This window comes from Protopterus annectens, chromosome 16.part0, assembly GCF_019279795.1.
Source record: "Protopterus annectens isolate FY-2018-M chromosome 16.part0, PAN1.0, whole genome shotgun sequence".
In the NCBI taxonomy this organism is placed as follows: domain Eukaryota; kingdom Metazoa; phylum Chordata; order Ceratodontiformes; family Protopteridae; genus Protopterus; species Protopterus annectens.
In genome coordinates, this window is record NC_056750.1 from 329079970 (window position 1) to 329100180 (window position 20211).

Genomic DNA, 20211 nt, shown 5'->3' on the forward strand with positions numbered 1-20211 from the left:
TTTTTTCTTGTGTTGCAATGAAGAAAATTTTACTTGAAAGCTCCCCACATTAAATTTTTACTTGAAAGCTCCCCACATTAAATTAAGTTGTAATTTTAGGTGGCAGTTGTAATTCTTGTTTTTCATTTTACGAAATTTAGATTACTTTGTGTCATTAACTTTCCTTTCAACTAGAATACTTCAAGCAATGACTCATAACTCTGTCATCAGTTACTTTGTTTCATTAACCCCTACTGAATTAAAATCATCATGAAACAATTATATTCTTAAAGATTTGCTCATAAAAATTAAGATTAAATAACCTAGCAGAGATTCAACTTGGTTTCTGCAGTTTTCAGTCATAAATTTACTACTCAGAGGAAATGTGGATTTCTTGCTTTTTATTTAAAGAGAATAATTCAATTTAATAGATAATAGATCTGATGCTGTTAATGTTCATTCATTCATTCATTACTGATGGGTATCTGTTCCATTCTCAGGAACCAAGTCAGCTGTTATAACAAGCTCGTGCCAGCCAAAAAACTCTCGAGCTAAGCTTATCCATAGTGCCCCTCTTTCTGTCACCCCAGATCTCGTTTGCAGTGTATACTATCAAGACATGTCAGGCCAGCTGTCAGCTAAGTCATTAGAAATGTTTACTTCTTTGAACTTTTTCTTGGGTTTTTTATTGTGAATTTATAATTAGTTATTAGTCGTTTAGAGTTTGCTTCTCTATTTCAGTGCCTTTTTCTTATATTTTACCAAGGTTTGGTATTCTTTGTACCATTGTTGGTACAGGCCTTCCCTTACCTCTGAGGTAACTTTTTATACCCTTGCTGGTATCCCTTTCCCCCTTTTTCCATTCTCACTTTACCTGTCGGGTAGTTCCTTCTACTGTTGTAAAAAAAAAAAAAAAACTCCTCTCCATTCTTGACTGTGTGAGTGTGTGTTTCCTGATTGCTTAGAATTATACTACTGTCAGACAAGCTTTTTGTTTTATAAATAGAGATGACTGATAAAAAGGGAACAACAGTCTTTAAGCAGTGTGACCAGTGTGGAAGGAAAATGCTGAATTCGGATAATCATTTGTCCTGTGTTTACTGTCTTAAGGTGCAGCATCTGTCTGTTTAACCCCCGTGCAAGATGTGTAAGGGCTTTAGTGCCCATACCTTGACTAAAAGGAAAAACAAATTTATCTTTAAAGGTCTTCTGAAAACTCCATTCTCTGAGGCTATAGCTGAGATGGAGGGCTCAACCCCTCCTAAAAAGGAACACAAAAAGAGGAGCCAATCTGTACCTTCCTCTCCACATGTTAGTGATTCGAAATCAGTTAAATCTGTGGAACCAAAGTCGAAAGTTCCTAATTGTCATCAACAACACTGGCACCAGGACCTCAGACCCCCTCTATGGTGCTGTCCTCTGTTTCAGCACCTCAGCTAACTACTATGGTACTACCCTCCGCACCAATACCTCAAGCAGCAACTACAGAACCATTCAAAACTTCAATTTTTGCTACAGTACCAGTCTCCCTTCCGGCAACAAAAATAGTACTTCCAACTCAGGTCACTCCCCCCCCCCCCCATACAACTTACTGGTCTTCTGACCATGGTGCTGAAAGATGAAATACTCCCTCAGACCTGATATTCTCCATCAGCAGATCCCTTTCTTTGGACAACAGTACAGTCCCTTTCTAGGGTGCCCTGATTCTCCATCAGGAATCTCATCCCACTCCTCCAGGAGCCTTTCGGAATTCAATGTGGTGAGATTCGTGGATCAGCTTCTGGAAGCCAGAGGAATCCCAACTCCTTCCAAATCCTCCCTCCCACCCGGAGCCAAGGAATTTTCTCCACAAACTCCATCATGTATTCCTCCTTCAACCTCTTTGGAGGTATCAGAGCCCTTGACCCCAATGCCTATCCCGGTACCAACTTCTTCGGTTCCATTGGTAGACCTTACCATGGCCCCGGAGCCTACCCTATGACGATTAACCCACTCGGAGCTGAGCCATCCTCAGAATTGTGACTGGGCTTTCAGCACCATGACCCCTATTACGGTGCTTATTTTTCTATGGCACCATCTACAACAGTTCCTGTTGTCTTGGCGGCACCGAGTCCTCTTGTGTCTCTTTCCCTTGGGGTGGGCTTATGGGAGCAGGGTGTGACCCTGGTCCTGAGTTGTCTTTTTCTGTTCTGGGCTCCCACCCCTCTTCAGGCAGGGCTGCTTTCCAGGTGATGGAGAGGGCACTTGCCACTGCAGGCTCTCAGCTGGTTCCTTTGGCACTGGAGACCCATATATATCTGTCCTCTGAACCGCAGCTGACACAGTCAACTACTGTAGGACACTGAACACGGAAACTTCAAGATACCCTTCCACAAGTTACCTACTCTTCAGAGTCCTCCTCAAATGTCCCCGGTGAGGATGTACCACGTAAGAGATTGTGCAAGAGGAAGCACATGGACTCCCCTGAGGAATCCCTTACAGAAGATGCAGACTACTACAATGAAGGTGAAGGGTCCCCATGGTCACCCCCTGAGGATGTCTTTTTTGGAGACATACTGGAAATTTTAAAGCAGTGGAGAGACTGAAAGATTGAGGAGTCTGTATTCTTGCAGGCTTTCCATGCTTGAGCCTCTACTTCTTGGGTGATCCTGCCTGCAGATGACCTAGTTCAGCTCATTGTGCAGTGGGCTTGGAGTAATCCTGATACCGCTGAACCCATCCCCTGGAGACCAGACAAAATTCTTTCCCACCAGAGGACTACCCACATTGGTCCAAAGGCCTACTAGTAGATGCTATGGTGGTGGCGGCAGCCACTAAGAAGGAACTTGCCGAGGAAAGCACTACTCTCCATCCCCCTAACTAGGAATCTCAGGTCATAGGCTAGGGAAGCAGGTGTTTTCTTCATCGACCTTTTCCATTCGGTCCTTGAATTACTTGCCACACTTTACCCGGCTCCAGAGAGACCTAATCATGGAACTCTCGGAAACCTTAGCAGGAGCAGTTTCTGATAAGGTGCGCAACAAGGTTGCCTCACAGCTTGCTACCCTGGAGTCTATATCTAACTCGTCCATGCTTTTGATTTCATATACTACCGAAGGGACAGCTAGAGCAGTGGGTGCAGGTGTTGTCATGAGACATCACACCTGGATGCGCCTATGCGATTTTGCGGATCCTTTTAAGTCTTCCTTTCTCAATGTTCCTATGGAGGCCTCTTCTCTTTTTGGCCCAAAGGTAAAAGACACTTTAGCCAGGTGTGAAAAGGATAGTAAGACCCTGTCTGCCATGGGTGTGCATTTTTCCACCCCCCAACAGTCCTACTCTAGGAATCAGTGGATTGGAAAGATGTGATACAAGAAATCCCAGGGTCCTTTCCGTGACACATGTGGCAAGTTTACCCCCAGGGCAGAGGGGGAAACTCATCTGAAAGATGCCCCTGCAGAGGGAAAGGGGATCTGCGTAATCAGGGATCCAGAAATTCTTTCTCCAGACAGCCCTATCAGTGCTCCTAAAGAATGGCCCAATTGCTTGTCTCTGTTAGCAGTTGGGGGCGATTCTCTCTGCACCACTTTGCCTGGCAAATGATGACCACAGATATTTGGGTGCAGACGATAATTACCAGAGGTTAGCACATAACCTTTCAATCTTTACCCAAGGCCACTAAGGCATATTCTTGACATTCTACACAGTCAAAGGGAAGAAGCAGGTCAAGAAATACAAAAGCTGCTCCTAAAAAGAGTCATCCAAGCAGTTCCACCAGACCACATAGGATCCAGATTTTACTCAAGGTTCTTTTTAGTGCCAAAAAAGACAGGGGACTGAAAGCCAAACTTGTACCTCAGCATCCTAAACAAATTTGTTAAACAAAATTCTGGATGGTCACAGTTCAGTCTATCCTACCCTTTCTATAGAAAGATGATTGGATGTGCTCAGTAGATCTTCAGGATGTGTATTATCACATAAAAATGGACAAATGCTCCAAAAGATTTCTCCTGTTCCAGCTGGGAGCCAATCGCTACCAATTCCGAGCACTGCCTTTTGGTATTTCTATGGCCCCCAGAGTGTTCACCAAATGCATGGCACTGGTAATAGCTCACTTGAGACTGAAAGGATTCCGGGTGTTTCTGTATTTAGATGATTGCCCCCCACCCCCACCAAGCATCTACCGATTATAGCCTTACATTATACCCTAAAGCTAGCAAAATACTGAAGGATCTCAATAAATGAGGAGAAATGCAAGTTGACTCCTTCTCACACTCTGGAATTCATAGGGGCAACTTTCAATAATCAATCTTGCCTAGTCTCCCTCCCACTTCACAGATTAGAAAGACTGAGGTCTCAGCTCTGGACGATACTCTGTCAGGACAAAGTTTCAGCTCGGGTGGTCCTTCAACTACTAGGATCAATGGCAGCATCGATTACAATAGTTCCGCTGGCAAGACTGCACATGAGGCTTCTACAGTGGCTTCTACTAACACAGTGGTCTCTGACTCATCTGATGTCCTTTCAAATCTGCATAACAAATCGATGCAAACAAGATTTATTTTGTTCGATGAAGCCAGAAAAAGACCTATGGAGTTGTCATTTCTCCCTCTCTCTAGTGACCACGGACGCTTCTCTGATGGGGTGGAGTGGGGCATTTCCAGGGAAAGACAGTCCAAGGGACTTGGTCACCCATGGAGGCCAACCTGTATATCAATGTTCTAGAACTGAGGGCAGTGCTCCTAGTGTTGCAAGCATTCCAATCTGTCCTCTTGTCAGGGACAATTGCTATCCAGTCCGACAACATGTCAGTGGTCTGGTATATCAACAAACAAGGGGGAACCAAGTCCTATCCATTGTGTCGAGAGGCCAATAGAATATGGCAATGGGCGATAGCCTCCAACCACTTTCTGATAGCAATGCACATTCCTGGGGATTCCAACGTGATTGCAGACAAACTGAGCAGATGCATTCTCCTGCCTCACGAGTGTTCCCTCAATCCTGTCATAGCGGCGAAGATCTTCAGTCACTGGGGCCAGCCTTGCTGTGATCTGTTCACATCCCCCACAAACCACAAATGAAGCATGTACTTTGCCCTAATTCCCCCGCAGGGGAAGTCCCCAAGGGACGCTTTAGTACACGATTGGCCCACGGAACTTCTTTATGCTTTCCCCTGATACCACAATTTCTAAAGAAGGCCCTTCAGTTGAGAAGCAGAGTAATCCTCATTGCACCATACTGGCCCTGACAAGTCTGGTTTCCCTTCCTTTGGCCTCACCTAATATATCCATCATGGATTCTGGATCCAACTCCGAAACTGCTGTCGCACCCACAAGGGTTGATGCATCAAAACATATCAAGCCTCAAGCTGACAGCTTGCTTCCTCCATTTCCCATAATTGCCAGGCAAAATAAACTATCTTCCCCTGTACATCACATTCTTCTGGCTTCCTATAAACCATCCACCAGAAATCTTTATCTCAGCAAGTGGAAAAGATACATAATTTGGTCCCGAGAGAAGGAAGTAGATCCATTTTCAGTCACGCTTATGTTGGTATTGAACTATTTATCAAATCTCCTCCATTCAGGAGCAGCAGCTTCAACTATTCGAGTGCACCTAGCGGCTGTCTGTAACTTCCATAATAGCTTCCAGGACTCATCCTTGATTTCTCACCATTCTCTGTAAAACCTTTTTGAAGGGTGTCACACATTAGGCCACCTTTCAAAGAGCCAGTAGAACCCTGGAATTTGACACTAGTTCTACAGTCCCTGACTTGTCCTCTGTTCAAACCTACTGCCACTTACAATATAAAATTTTTATCCTGGTAAACTTTATTCATGCTAGCTATTACCTCAGCCAGATGAATATCTGAACAAGCCTTGTGCATAACATGTTCTTACATGGTTTTCCATAGAGACAGAGTATCACTCCGGACGAATTCCACCTTCTTACCCAAAGTTATTTCCGTTTTGACTATCAATCAAGCAATTGATCTGCAGTTTTCTTCCAAAATTTTCTAACAATGGGGAATATTCATTGCATTTACATGATGTGCAGACAATTGTGATTCTACTTGGACAGGACTAAATTAATAAGAAAATCTGACCAATTATTCTTATCATTCTCAGGTCCAAAATTGGGAAGATCGATTTCCAAAGTGACTCTGTCAAATGGTTGAGAGATTGTATTAGCTTTATTTACCAACAAAACAAAGCTCTTCTACCTTCCAAAGTCAAAGTGCATTCAATCAGATCAGTCACAACATCTGTTGTCTTCCATGCAAGAGTTTCCATGGATGACATTTGTGCAGCAGCAACATGGGCCACTCCTCATACCTTTATCATGCATTACAAATTGAATTTGGTCTCCAGGGGGAGAGCCTCCTTTGGTTCAGTGGTGCTCAAGAATATCTTTCCATAGGGCCTCCCAAGAAATAAAGTAGCTAGGAATGCTGTCCAATCACTACTGAATGAATGAAGATTAACAACATCAGATAAAAAAGTTATGTTCTTACCATAAAGTTCCATCTGTGTTGTTGATCTCCATTCATTCATTACTTCCCACCTGCCACCCCCCTCCGAAAGACTCCTGGAGGTTCGGATTTGCTCCTAACTCATAAGAGGGAATTCACTCAGATAAAGCCTCCGCATTTCTTTCTTTCTTACAGGCAGACTTGATCTGAGGTGACAGAGAGAGGGGCACTATGGGTAAGCTTAGCTCGACAGTTTTTTGGTTGGCGCAAGCTTGTTATAACGGCCGACTCAATTCCAAGGACAGAACCAATACCCATCAGTAATGAATGAATGAAGATCAACAACACAGGTAGAACATTATGGTAAGAACATAAGTTCTTTTTTTGTATTGTATTCATTACTCCAAATTTCTTATCAACAGATTGGAGACTGGAATGGTGAGACAACAGCCAGAGAGAAAGTTTTACAGTTAAAGTCAGCTCTTGGGATACATTCTAGCCAAGATGATGAAGACCTCTCTCCACAGTACACTGCTTATGAAGTACAAGGTAAGATTTAATTTGAATTACTTGTACACTTTTAGAAGATTTCTGCCATTGTTTTGGAACACGGCAAGCCCTGTTGTCACATTTGAGGCAGTTTTAAATGAAGTCACGTGGACCAAAAATGTAGTTGTGCTGCATTGTGCATTTTATTAACTTGACAGTTTCATGCTGTGCTTAAGAAAATTTCAGAACATCTTGCATTGGTTTTAATTGCAAATATTAGGATAAAGGAAGACTTACAAATTAATATATGAATCAAAGAATTTAAGTTTATTTTAAAATATGTCACATGTTGATAGAATGTATTGATTGTTATTGCTTGCTGAACTGGTAGTATTTGAATTTAGGTATTATACCCAGAAAGAAAAGAAAGAAACAAAGCAAATTAAGGTTCTGCAAAAAGTCAACTATAAGGGAGTTTATGGAGTTTATTAAAGTAAAGCGTGAACAATGTATAAAATATCACCTAAGATAGAAATAAAATATGTACCTTACAGTCTAATCTCTGAAATCATAGTCCCTTGAATAAGAACAGACTGAAAGTTCTACGCTGATATTTTAAGGAATGCGGTAAAGTGGGCTCCTTCTGGAGATATATTTGTTAGTGATGTACTTTTCTCATCTACTGGCAATGACACTGACTTCATCCATAAGAAACTAGCCCCACATAGTCTGTAGAGGACAGTAAAATTACATTTTGGTCATGGCCAGAATCAACTATTTTACTTTAATGTTTTGACCAGTAAAGTATCTTGCTATCAAATTTCTAAAAAAGAGTTCATACTTGCTAATATGTTTCATTATGTTTGTGGTCTCTCCAGTGGGCGTCTTGACATGACTCAACCATGACATAATTGTTAGCAGGGCACTTTTATCCATTTCTGTTTGTAAGTATTACAAAAAGTTCTACTTGGGAAACGTCTGAGAACACGGTCATGAATGTTTCAAGAAGGCTAGTCTGTGTTTTCACGAAACATCTTTCTTTGAAGTACACATCCATGAGTAATACCTGATTTTCCCTGTAAATTCTGCATGACCAAACATGTCAACATCTGTGCCATTGGTTGTGTACTGAAATGGTGCTCTGTGTATGTGTATATGTCTGTGTGTTTGAACTCTTACTGTGAAACGTTGCATGCTTAGGAACAAATTATGCATTGTACAGAGATAACAGAAACATACTGATTCATAAAGTAGGTAAGGGCTGCTACCTTAATTCTCAGATGTTCATCATATTGATCACTGCTGCACTAACCTTAGCTATATGGGTTATATCTTGCCAAGGATGTAACAGCCAGCTAGCTTTCATATCTTCAGGGCACCTTCCATGCACCCAAACTATCGGTCAGCTTGAGATGAGCTGAATAAAAGGCAAGTTTGGCCACAAAGCCCTTTAGAGCTTTATTGCTGCTGAAGAGTACACTCCTGTGAAGCTTTCGAGAATTGATGGCCAGCTGGTGCCATTCGTTTGCTTGGCAGATAAGTTTCCTTTGGGGAAAAAAACCTTCCATTTTTCTTATTTGTGTCGCTGTTTTCTCACTTCAGGAATGTTCCTTTAAAAGTACCCATGCCTGGGGAAGCAACTGCTGCCATTAGTTACATGGTTGCCCCATTTTTCCTTTCAAAAGGAAATAGAAAACCCAGCACGTGTCTACTCCTCCTCCAATTTCTTTGAATAGGATTAGTTTACCAGGTTTGGCTCAGGGTTTAATGCAAGTTATTGATCCTTCTTGTAAAGCAGTTTCTTTTCAAAGAAGGATTCCTCTTTTCTTTAAGAGATTCAAGATTCTGAATGTAAACAAGAAAAGGCAGAGACAGATACAGTTTTTTTCCTCAGATTTCTGATCCAGACTCAGAAGAGAGCTCAGTTTCTGATTCTCCCTGTGGGGGTTTCTCTTTCATACATGCTAGTGCTAGAATTTGCCAGTGTTTTTTAGTGGGAGAACACCGAGATTTTCCAGACCTTTAGAAAATGCTGAGTTGTTACAGAAGTGTTTTCTAGATCCTGCACTCATTCTTCCTGTTCTGTCTGCTGTAGAGGATGTGTTTATTACTGCTTGCAGTTTTCCTGATAGTCAGCCAGTTGCTAGAAATGCAGATAGAATGTATAAAGTTCCTCAGTCTTTTAAATTTCTATACACTGTTCCTAAACCTGACCCAGCAGCTATAACTCTAGTTGATTCGCTGTTGCTAAGCATCAAGTCAATTCCAATACTACTCTTTCTGATAATGATGGGGAAATTATTGCTAGCTATGGGAACACAGTGTATATTTCTGTAACTTTCAATTTTGAATTGTCAAGCTCATATTTTAGTTTGTTTTGACTAATTCTGAAAGTATGAGGAATTTTTTTATCTGCATTTTCTTATTGTAAGGAAAAATCTTATTTAAATAAGTTGATTTCTTCTGTTGCACAGGTCACTACTCATTGTTTACAGTGTGCGTTTGCCACTGTTGATACCTCTTCCGTGCTTTGGTCACTAGTACTCTTTTGAAGAGGTTTGCATGGTAGCATTCTCAAAGCATCCTGGACCCTTCTCCTTTCACTTCCCTAATGTGGTTAGCATTGGTAATCTACTCACATAGCTAAGGCTACTGCTGCAGTGATCAATATGATGAACAGTTAACAAAAAACTGAGGATCATGCTACTCAACACCAAGAGTTTAAATCTCAAAATTCACATACTCGAAGCACTCCTCAGTATGGAGAACGTCGATATCTGTGCAGTAACTGAAACCTGGTTCAAGGCTTCAAAGAGCACCCAGACTACTGGGCTACAACTCATACCACACATTTCGGCCACAGAACATGGACCGAAACACAAAAGGAGGGGGTGTATCCATATTCATCAAGGATACCTACACCTCCAGGTTGGTGACGCAACATGATCCCTCTGAGATCATCCGTGTGCAACTAATATCGGGCAAATCTGCTATGCAAATTGTGGCCTGCTACAGATCACCCTCCATGACCCAGGACCACCACTCCACCTTTCTGGAGACACTGGAAAACATGAAGGTCCTACCAAACACCCTGATATTGGGTGATTTCAATTACCCTACCATTAACTGAGAAAACTACTCAAGTACAAACTCCCAGGCCCAGCGCTTCCTGGAATTTATCAACCCAAATGCCCTGGATCAGCTGGTAAATTCCCCTACCAGAGTTGAAAACATATTGGACCTGGTCATCACAAACATGGGCGACAGGTGTTCCACAACAGAGGTCAACCTGCCACTGGTTAGATCAGACCATAAACTAATCACTCTTGATATCTACACCCCACCACCACCCCCAATAAAGGAAACCACAGTAAAAACTTTTCTAAAGCAAACTTCACCTTACTTAAGACAGAGGGGGTGTTTCACAGCCCCCACGCTAAAGGATAATGCTGCCCAAGATGCAGAAGCCTTCACAAATGCACTCTATGAGCACCTACAAGGATGAGTGGATCATGCTATCCCTAGCAAAACCAAGACTCACTCCTGTAAGAGAAGGAAACCAGTCTGGTGGACCCCTGCCATAAACAGGCTATACAATAGAAGGAGGAAACTAGTTCAGAAAAAAGAGCAAATCCCAAGAAGGAAAGACATTCCTGATCAGTATCAGTAAGAAACTAAGGTCCCTCATAAAATCATCCAAGGCTAACTTCGAAAGAAAAATAGCCAAGGATTCAAAAGATAACCACAAAGCCTTCTTTAGCTATGTTAAGAATCTAAGTGGCAACTTGCAGATATGCACTGAACTCGTGCAAAATAGCACAAAATATACTGAACCTACTGATATTGCCAACACCCTGGCAGATAGATTAAGTGCAAATTTCACCCCCCTCTCACCCCCAAAATGGCTCACAACAATACCGGAAAAGTGTAGTGTCCCAGAAATCACAGACGCACAGGTGAAAATTGCCCTTTCAAAAGCCAAAATCACAGCGTCAATGGGGCCAGATGATGTCCCAGGCTGCATCTTGCACAAACTACAGAACGAACTAACCCCCCACCTAAATACGCTGTTAACCTCAGCCTCCCCACAGGCTACGTGCCCATAGAATGGCGTACAGCAACAGTTATTCCACTCCACAAAGGAGGGACCACAACTGACCCTGGTAACTATCGCCCGATAAGCCTGACTAGCCTGGTCTGCAAGGCTATGGAGCGCATCATCATGCAACTCATTAACAAAGACATTGGGAACCTCCAAACACTTGACCCGACCCCAGTTCGGCTTTAAAGGCAGATCATGCCTACTAAACCTGGTTGACTTCTTCGAGACAGTCATCAAGGCCATAGATGAGGGAAAGGTGGTTCACAAAGCCTACCTTGACCTCCCCAAGGCTTTCGACACCAAACCCCATTCGGGTATTACAGAAAAACTCACCAGCCTGAACATAAACCCCTACGTCATGAGATGGGTTGCCAACTGGCTTACAAACAGAACTCACACGGTAAGAATAGTGGGCTCCAGGTCCAACTCTAAACCAGTCACAAGTGGTGTCCCACAAGGCTCGGTACTGGGACCCCTACTGTTCAGCATATACTTCTCAGAAGTACAGACAAACACAGGAGGACTATGGCTAACCAAGTTCACCGATGACTGCAAACTGGGAGCGATAACTGACTCTCCAGCTGACACGGACATCCTCCAAAAGGGCCTTACTGCTAAATGCCAAAAAAATGCATAGTCATCCCGTTTGTGAAAAACAAAACACCCACAAATTATCACATAGGAGGTAATAAGAGATCTGGGGACCCAGGTAGATAGTAATCTCTCCTTTGACAATCATATTGCCAAAGTAGTTAGGAAATCCTTCTATGTAGCCCATCTAATTACTAAAGGGTTCGCATCTAGAAATAAAGAATAGTTCCCCTCTACTCATCACTCATCAGACCCATCATAGAGTAGAATGCCCCATTTGGGATGTACCTCACAAGACACTTCCAGCAGCTGGGGAGACCACAAAAGTACCTCACCAAGAGGATTACTGGCGTCAAACATATGTCCTATGCAGACCAACTGAAAAAATTCTGGCTGTACTCAGTGGCATATCGCTTACTCAGAGGTGATCTCTGCCTGACTTACAAAGCCACGTCCAATTCAGAACTGATGGACATGCTCCACCTAAAGAAATCCAAGTCACTGCAAGCCTCGTGCTCTAGTGAGCTAAACCTCACCACAGCAATAAATAGATCATGCTGGAGGGATAGATTCCTGTCACAGAGACTCCCCATGCTTTGGAACGAAATTCCAAACTACATTAGGCAGAGCCCCTCACTAACACTCTTCAAGAGAATCCGTGATGAGTGGATGGGTAACAGATAATACACCCCTGGGATCACTTAATTGGCTCTGCTTGACAGAGGATCAGTTAATTAATCAATGGGATGGCGAAAGCCGACACACTCTGGTTAGGCTTATAAATGCCCTCGGGCAGATAGCCTAGTACCTACCTATGAACCTATAGTACAGCTGTGTAAATAAAACGTAGCATAACAATAAATGTTCAAATGATCACTGGTGCAGTAGCTGCTCCTTCCCTCCACCCCTCCTTGTTTTTTGGTGTGCTTTTTATTCCAGGGTGAGAACATTTATTTTTCGTTGTTCTTAGCTTTGTCCTTTCTGGGTTCAGCCTCTCTCTGTCTCTGAAGGACTTTGCACCTAAATTTGTCTTTTAGTCAGCACTGCTCAAGCTGCCTGACAATTTGGGTGCGTGGAAGGTGCCCTGAAGCTTTGTAAGCTGGCTGGCTGTTTTATGCTGGGCAGGGCATAACCCATATAACTAAGGCTACTGCAGCAGTGATCATTCAGACATCTACTATTATGGTAAGTTTACTTATTGAACTGTACTTTGTTTTTTCAAACAGTTTTGTAGTCATATTGTGTATAGCAATAGTAGTGAAAACCCTAACAGTTTCCTAGTTATATTTTTAGTAAAAAAAATAATACATAAATAAATACTAAGGTTATTTATGATTTGCTTGTAACTTATTCAGCATGTGTTCTGTATTCTTAATCAAGCAAAAGATTGAACACTATAAAGGAGGTAAATGCGATATTGTAGTACAGCTTCCAAAAGGGTACAGTCCTTATTGTTAATGGTCAGCTCATCACACTTATATTTCATCAAGTTTGTCCATCACTGCAAATAGTGTGATTAGTTGGTAGGTGTTGGTGGCAAAAATCCTCAGAATGTTGGATCAGGGAATACAAAAACATGGAGAAGAGCCATTTTAATATGGAGTTGTAAGCGTTAAATTAAATGAAATTCAAGTTCATCTAGTTTGCCGTAGATATTAAGGAACAGATCCTTTTTTAGAACTTTTAAGAACTGTAAATTATAAAATGTCTTGTTAGCGTCTTACGTGTATAAACGGTAGTCACCAAAATGTATGTATTGTATGGGATTAAAACGGATTCTCCCTTTCCCTTGTCATCTGCCAACTGCAAACATAGTGATTTTTTCAACTGTTCATCTGTTATGCACACACCAAATACAGTGCCACACTAGTATACTTTAACACCACATTCATAGCTCCCTCTTGGAAGTATGAGACACTAATGTGAATCCTAATGTTTTAAAAATTAAAGCATTATTTTTACAAAAACAATATGTGTTCTGAAATGCTTGCTGTCACTTTTAAAATGTTTTGTGTAATCCCCAACATGTGAGACTGTGCCTTCCCATACCCCTGTCCCCTATATATACTAACTCTGGGATCACTACACCTCTGAGTTGGGGGGAATTTTCTGAGACAGTGCATTATTAAAATTAGTATATATTCCCCTTTATTCTCATTAAATGAATGCTACTCCAAGAAAATTAAATTAAGATCCTTAACTATAAGCTGAAATCCACACTTTTGCTGAAAACATCATTCAGTTCTGAGATGCAAATGGGCAGCAAGGACTTTAGGAAGAGTTAGAAGAAAATATGGTGTCAGACTACCACTGGTGTATTTTGTTATGTGCTATGTCTAATATGTTCGTATGTCTTCAGTGTTGGAGAATGAAGTTTGCATATTGGGACTTTGTCTTTGTGGGAAAATACACCAGCCATAACTAAATGCACCATCACTGACTGGGTGGTGCTAAGAGTACATTATTCATATGGCGATATCTTATTCATTGTAATGTTTATGTTATTTACTTTTGTTAATCAGAACGTCCACTTTAGCATGAGTGCCTGTTGAAAGTCTGAAGACTGTAAGTGTGATGTTTATAATAAGAAATTTCATGTGCATTTAGTGGGAATATGTCCTGATTTAAGACTACTGCATCTTAGAGTAACCCTGCTACTCCATGGCACAGCCATCTCAGAGTTAGCATAAAGCAGAGGTGAAGAGGGTACATTTTTCCAAGTAGGGAGAACAGAGAATGAAGCCCTCAGCAACAAAATGTTGATGGTGTACCAACAAGTTGCAGAATTTGCTGATTTCTGTTAAAACTGTGGTTTAATTTATGAAGCTTAGGTACTCATAGTGTTAGGTCACACAATTACAGTAAGGAGCCACTGGGCGGTACCAATTTACATCAGAGGCTTGTCACGAAACTTTTTTGGATATTTTTTTTCTTTTTGCCTCTGCTGTCTGTTGATCATCAGCTCCCTTCTGGCTAGTTTCCCATTCTTTCCTCATTAGAGGGTTGAGGGTGAACCTGGGGGAGGGTGGTTTCTGATTTTTTTTTGTATGCTCTCCTATCCTCAGAATGTACATGGCAAATCATTAGGGAGGGGTTTGAAATAGGCTGCAGAAAAGGGTGTTCCCTTGCTTCTACAAGGTGTAACTGTAGATAATCAACAATTAGATGAGGAAAATGTACCCTTGCACAGACAGAGATCACAGGTTAGAAGTAAACCCCCAAACTCTGGAGATGTTCTCTCCATAGATCAGGTGTTTGGATTAATTTTCCATAAGTGTTACTGTGGAAAAGCCAAAGGAGCGGGTTGCTACTGTACTGCTAAGGTGTTCTGCTTCAACTGAGAGGTTGTACTGAAGTTACATCGGTCTGAATTGGTGGTAGCCAAAGTAGATGCAAAAGATCCCACAGCACTTACCGAAAAGACAAGGGTTTTTATTATGAAAGCAGTACATAAATACAGTATATAATACAGGTCAGTAAACATTACAGACAATAATATTCAGCTACAGTTCTGTTTAAAAAATTTTACAGTTTCAGTGCTTATCACATAACTTTCTCTGTTCTTATTTTTATTAATTAGGGAAGCCAACTGTTCACTTGTGTCCTTTTTGGATAAATGACTTACTCGGAGAACACAGTAGACACACATAATTAGAAGCATTCATGTCCTGTACCCTGTGACCTTGACTACAGGAGGCAGGTTAACAGCTCAGAGCCTTAGTTCTTTACACTATTCAAGACAGATGAGCGCCTTCTGCATTATTTTATTTTATTTATTTATTTTACTTTTGTTGACCGGGCTAGTCTAGCTGGATACATGTCCTTTTTCATTATATTTAACAGCACGTTGCTGTGTTTTATACCTGGAACTTGATTTGTTCATAATAAGCAACTGCCATTATTTATAACTAGATCTTTTATTTATTTTTCAGTATTGTGGATACCATTGCAGTCGAAAAAGGCCACCTTGCACAGTTATTGACACCTAATATAAGCACACTGTTTGAACCTTCCTCTGTACTCTCACTCTCCCAAAGTGCAAAGGGAAAGTAAGGGGGTCTTATTGATGTGCTGAAGTATTCTAGCTGAAAAAAAGTACATTGTAGTTACTAGCATGCACAGTCTCAGTCTGTTTGAGACTCCCTGGATGCTAGGTCTACTGTCTGCACCAGTTCATTTTAAGATGGAATGGCTTTTTATGTCAGCTTTTCTTTTTCTAGTTTTTTCTTCCTGATCATGAATGAATGTGGTTCAGTGGATGGGTGCACTCATGTTTGTTAACAAATGAAAAAAAAATGAAAAAATCCTGCTTCATTGGAGTTGAGATGTCATGAGATATTCTTAAAGTCTTATTAGTAAAACCCTAACTGTCTCTGAACAGTATGGTTAGTTCATTGTGGGACAAGTTAATACTGTGTCCATGACACAATGTATTTAGGATTCTCACTATGGAAATGATTTACTGATGTGTATGAAGTACCGAGTAAAGTCTGTGTATTCAAAGGACAGCTCATCAAGACCTACACATTCAGGTTGTCTCAATGTGTAAGGTTATCAGGTTCTGTTTGAACACACACTGTTAGAGCTTATGGGGATCGTTCTCTGGGTAGAGATTGCACTTTTCCTTGTCTTCATGAAAGTGTAGTCTTGGAGTTAGTAAATGTAAGCAATGGGAGTAGGGTGGAGAGGGAGCTTGCTCCCCTGCAAAAATGGTTATTTTCTGGGGGGGGGGCTCAGCTATTTATCATAATGCAATACACTGAGATGATGGTATCTTCTGTTTTTGACTTACTGGTGAATTGGCACTGTTAACTTTAACCTGATAAGCTTGTGCCTCACATATTAGCTATTGACAAAACAAACCATCAGATCCAAAAAAGTACCTTGTCCTGAAGGAATATAATTACTGCTGGATTGCACCCCCTGAGGCTCTGTGTTGCTCACATCTCTGAGCAGTTCAGAATGCTGGATGATTTGCCATTATTTTATGTGCATGCTTATCTCTTAAGTAATCTTTAGCATATGGATTTACAAACTGTAGTAGAAGAATGACCTCACTGCTGCAGATATTACATCACTACTATGACTGTAGTAGCAGAATGACCTCGCTGCTTCAGATATTACATCATTACTATGTATTTAAGTTATATTAACCATGTGAAACTATTTTTCTCCAGTCATTTTGTGTTGTAACTTGTATTTCATGAAGGAATATGACTGCTAGAAACTGTAACTCCTTACCTAGACTAATGGGTACAATCCAGAAGAGGCAGCAGTGGTATGTAAGTTAATACATGTAGTGGTGTTCATAGCTGAATGTTGTCATTATATGTAGCTCTTTATTTTTATTGTTTACTCACTTTGTGCTGTGAGAAGCATTTAAAAGCTTTTAGAGTTTGTAAAAGTGTCTGTTTTCTAAGACTTGGTGTTAAAAAATGAATGTCTGGGTTCCTGGAACATTAATTTCAAGTCAGGGAAAACTGCAGTTTTAGCCACTTCCTTCCTGTATTTGATCACAGGAGTTTGTAAAGCATTACTCATTGGCTGTCAGTTGTAATTAAACTGATAGGTTGTAAGAGGACACGTTTTGATTTTTATTTCACTGAGTTTGTTCTTTGAGAAACATTTAAAAGCTTTTAGATTTAGTAAAAGTGACTTTTTGAAACAGTGTTAAAATTAATGTCTGAGTTCCTGGAACGTTAAAGACAGAGACAACTGCTATATTTGTCACGTTCTTGCTATATTTGATCACATAACTTTCTTCACCTTGTTTGCTTACTGCTTTCAGTTCTTGTTTATCTGATAGTGAGCCATAGCTGTCAAGTAACATACAAAGCTTCCATTAAGTAAAAATGGTAAGTGCTTTATCTAGTGCTATAGAAATATATGCACTAAAGGAAACCGTGTGTCTCTTTGTTCTGTCAAAAACAGTTATTTTCGATAACACTTTGCAAGGTAAATATTTTTATCATTGTTTAGCTGGTAAGGAATAAAATAAGTTCTATCAGATTGTCGTCCGAACTGCAGACACAAGTCACCACACAAATACACATAGGAGCAGGTATCTTGCACTGTCCCTGGTCTGTTATTTATAATGGACAAATGCACATTTTTGTGGATTTTCTCCATCTTTCCATCTTCTACTTGGGTTGCTGTTAGGTGCTGCAAGCATATCATGGGGGCATTTTTAATAAACAAATTGTGACACACATGAAACTAGGAAAATGTAGAAACAGTTAAATGGTCTCAGAAAAGGCATTATTGCATCCTAGGCAGATGATATTTTACTTCGCTGAAATAAATATCTTCTGACTGCATCAAAAGAGGATAAAAAGCCATGCTGGGTGGGAGGTTGGCATAATGGTTAAGGTGTTTGCCTTATAAACCAAAGGTGCAGGGTTTGATTCTCAAAAGGGGTAATTGGCTAGGCTTAAAATGGCTCACAAAGGCAGTTAGCCTAGTACTAACCTTTGATGAGGCTTCATAGCTCTATCAGGTAGCCCAGAATGACATTATTAAACCCTAGTACAAATGTCTCTTGAAACACACATCTTAAAAGCATACCTCTCAACCTGTTAGTACCAGAAATCTGGGCAAAGCCAAAAATAATAGGTGGACAAAAACCCCAAAATAGGGATAGATTTTAAATGTTGTTCTTGTAAACTTAGAAAGTTGCTAGAATAACAGGTTTTCAATTATTACATATGTTCTTAAGAATTTGAAGTGTGAAACTCAATTGTCTGTCATTATTTAATTTTATTTAGTGACTTCAATCCTCAATGATCTGGCAAAAAACTACTAATTTTATGAGAAATAGACCAAAAATATAAGGCAAAAATCTGGACATTCTGAAAAAATCTGGACTGTTGAAAGGTATGCTTTAAAGCAATAATGTTCAGTGTTCTTGCAGATTTTAGCAAAACCTTTGACATATGTTTGTAGTGCTCCTGAAATTAGTATTAACAAAACTGTAGCTTAAAACCCACAAGTGAACAATAATCCTTCAAGGGTTCTTCTCTACAGCAAAGTACACTTCCTGTGGAAATATTGTGAGAAACAGGCCCAATGAAAGTTAAAAAAACAAAAACAAAAAAAAAAAACATTTTGAGCATCTCTGATGGTCTTTCCTCAGCAGAAGCACTGTATTTAATGAATTCAAAATACAGGGAATAGGGAGAAAACCACTCCCAACTCATATGACCCTAATGGGAGTCACAGCACAGATTAACAGAGGTGCAGCTGAAGTGATTCATTGAGGACACCCACATTTAGACTTATCATGCATTCCCTTTCCCCACAATTACATTTTCAGTTCCACTAATCTAAGGATCATTGGATAATCTTTATGGTCTAATTTCGACAGACAAATATATGTGCCTGTGTGTGTGTTGATTTCTGACAAATAAATAGTACCTCTGATTTCATACAAAAGTCTAAAATGCCCAAGGAAGCAGGAAACACGCACTTTTAAAAAACACAGTTTATTACATGAAACCACAGCACATAGAAATCCCAATAGACATTAACGTTTCTGAAATCTCAGCCTGTATGTTTTCTTTTGGTTTATTTCATCAGATGTGGACTGTGAATGACTGCTGCTCTAAGAACCACAAAAAGTGTCTGTGAATAACACCAACTTTAAACAACCATTTAATTACCTCTGATTTCATTTTCATATCATTCTAAATTTGTGTTTTTCGCCTTTTTTAATTTGTGCCTTACTGTTAGTGTATGTGAATGTAAATGATGGTAACACAGATGCTCACAGCTTTATTTGGGGCACTGAGTATAGTATCCTAGTATCTTTGCATATCATTTATTGTGTCATTGTTTCCACTGGTGACATTTAGAAAGGGGGATTTTATTATGTCTGAGTGCTTAAGATAATGGTCTCATAGTCTATGTTAGTGGCTGAAGGTATAACTATGGTTATAAGGCAGAAAGATATCCATCAGAATTCCATGATATAGCTTACAAACTGTATTGATTTAATATAGCCATCTAGAATTTCGGCATATTTATTTGATGTGGACTAGTTTGCTTGATCAATATTAGATTAGCTAAAATCCATATAAATGATTGCACTTTCACTGATTTTAACACCTTGGATATTGCCTTATTCTGTAGGTAATACAGACTGCATGTCTATATACAGTAGGTTACTATAAGACTATATTTATCCTGATTTTTTTTTTTAATTCTTGGGATTGAGGTGCTAGCATACCTTTACCTCTGATTTTTATCCTGTGTACTTTTTTTTCTTTTTGAATTTGAGGAATTCTGAATATGCACTCAGTGTATAAAGCAAAATTCATCCCATATGAAAATATGGTTCAAAGAAATGAGTATTGCTGGTTCAAACCCAGCTTTAGCTGTTTTTTTAAATGGACACTAAAGTTGTAAGTTTTATTATAAAGCTTAATCTTAAAAAAGTGTTAACGTATTTTATTTCATTTCTAAAAAGACAAAGTATGTGATTTTTTTGGGGGAAAAGTTATTTTAATTGCTACTATACACTCTTCAAATGGTAAAACTGCTTTTGAACAGTGCTACAGGAAAAGATCACTTGCAACTTAAGTAAGAAATTAACTTGGTGATC

The 20211-nt window shown here is 40.1% G+C and overlaps 1 protein-coding gene across 2 annotated transcripts in view; it reads left to right on the plus strand.

The window, feature by feature from the left end:
- The window catches only part of GPSM1 (G protein signaling modulator 1), a 2081362-nt gene that overhangs the window by 1190358 nt on the left and 870793 nt on the right, over window positions 1-20211 (plus strand). For both annotated transcript variants that reach the window (XM_044058046.1, XM_044058047.1), the window contains exon 9: window positions 6853-6979. In XM_044058046.1, the coding sequence (XP_043913981.1) occupies window positions 6853-6979 (127 nt within the window). The remainder of the gene's footprint in view (window positions 1-6852; window positions 6980-20211) is intronic.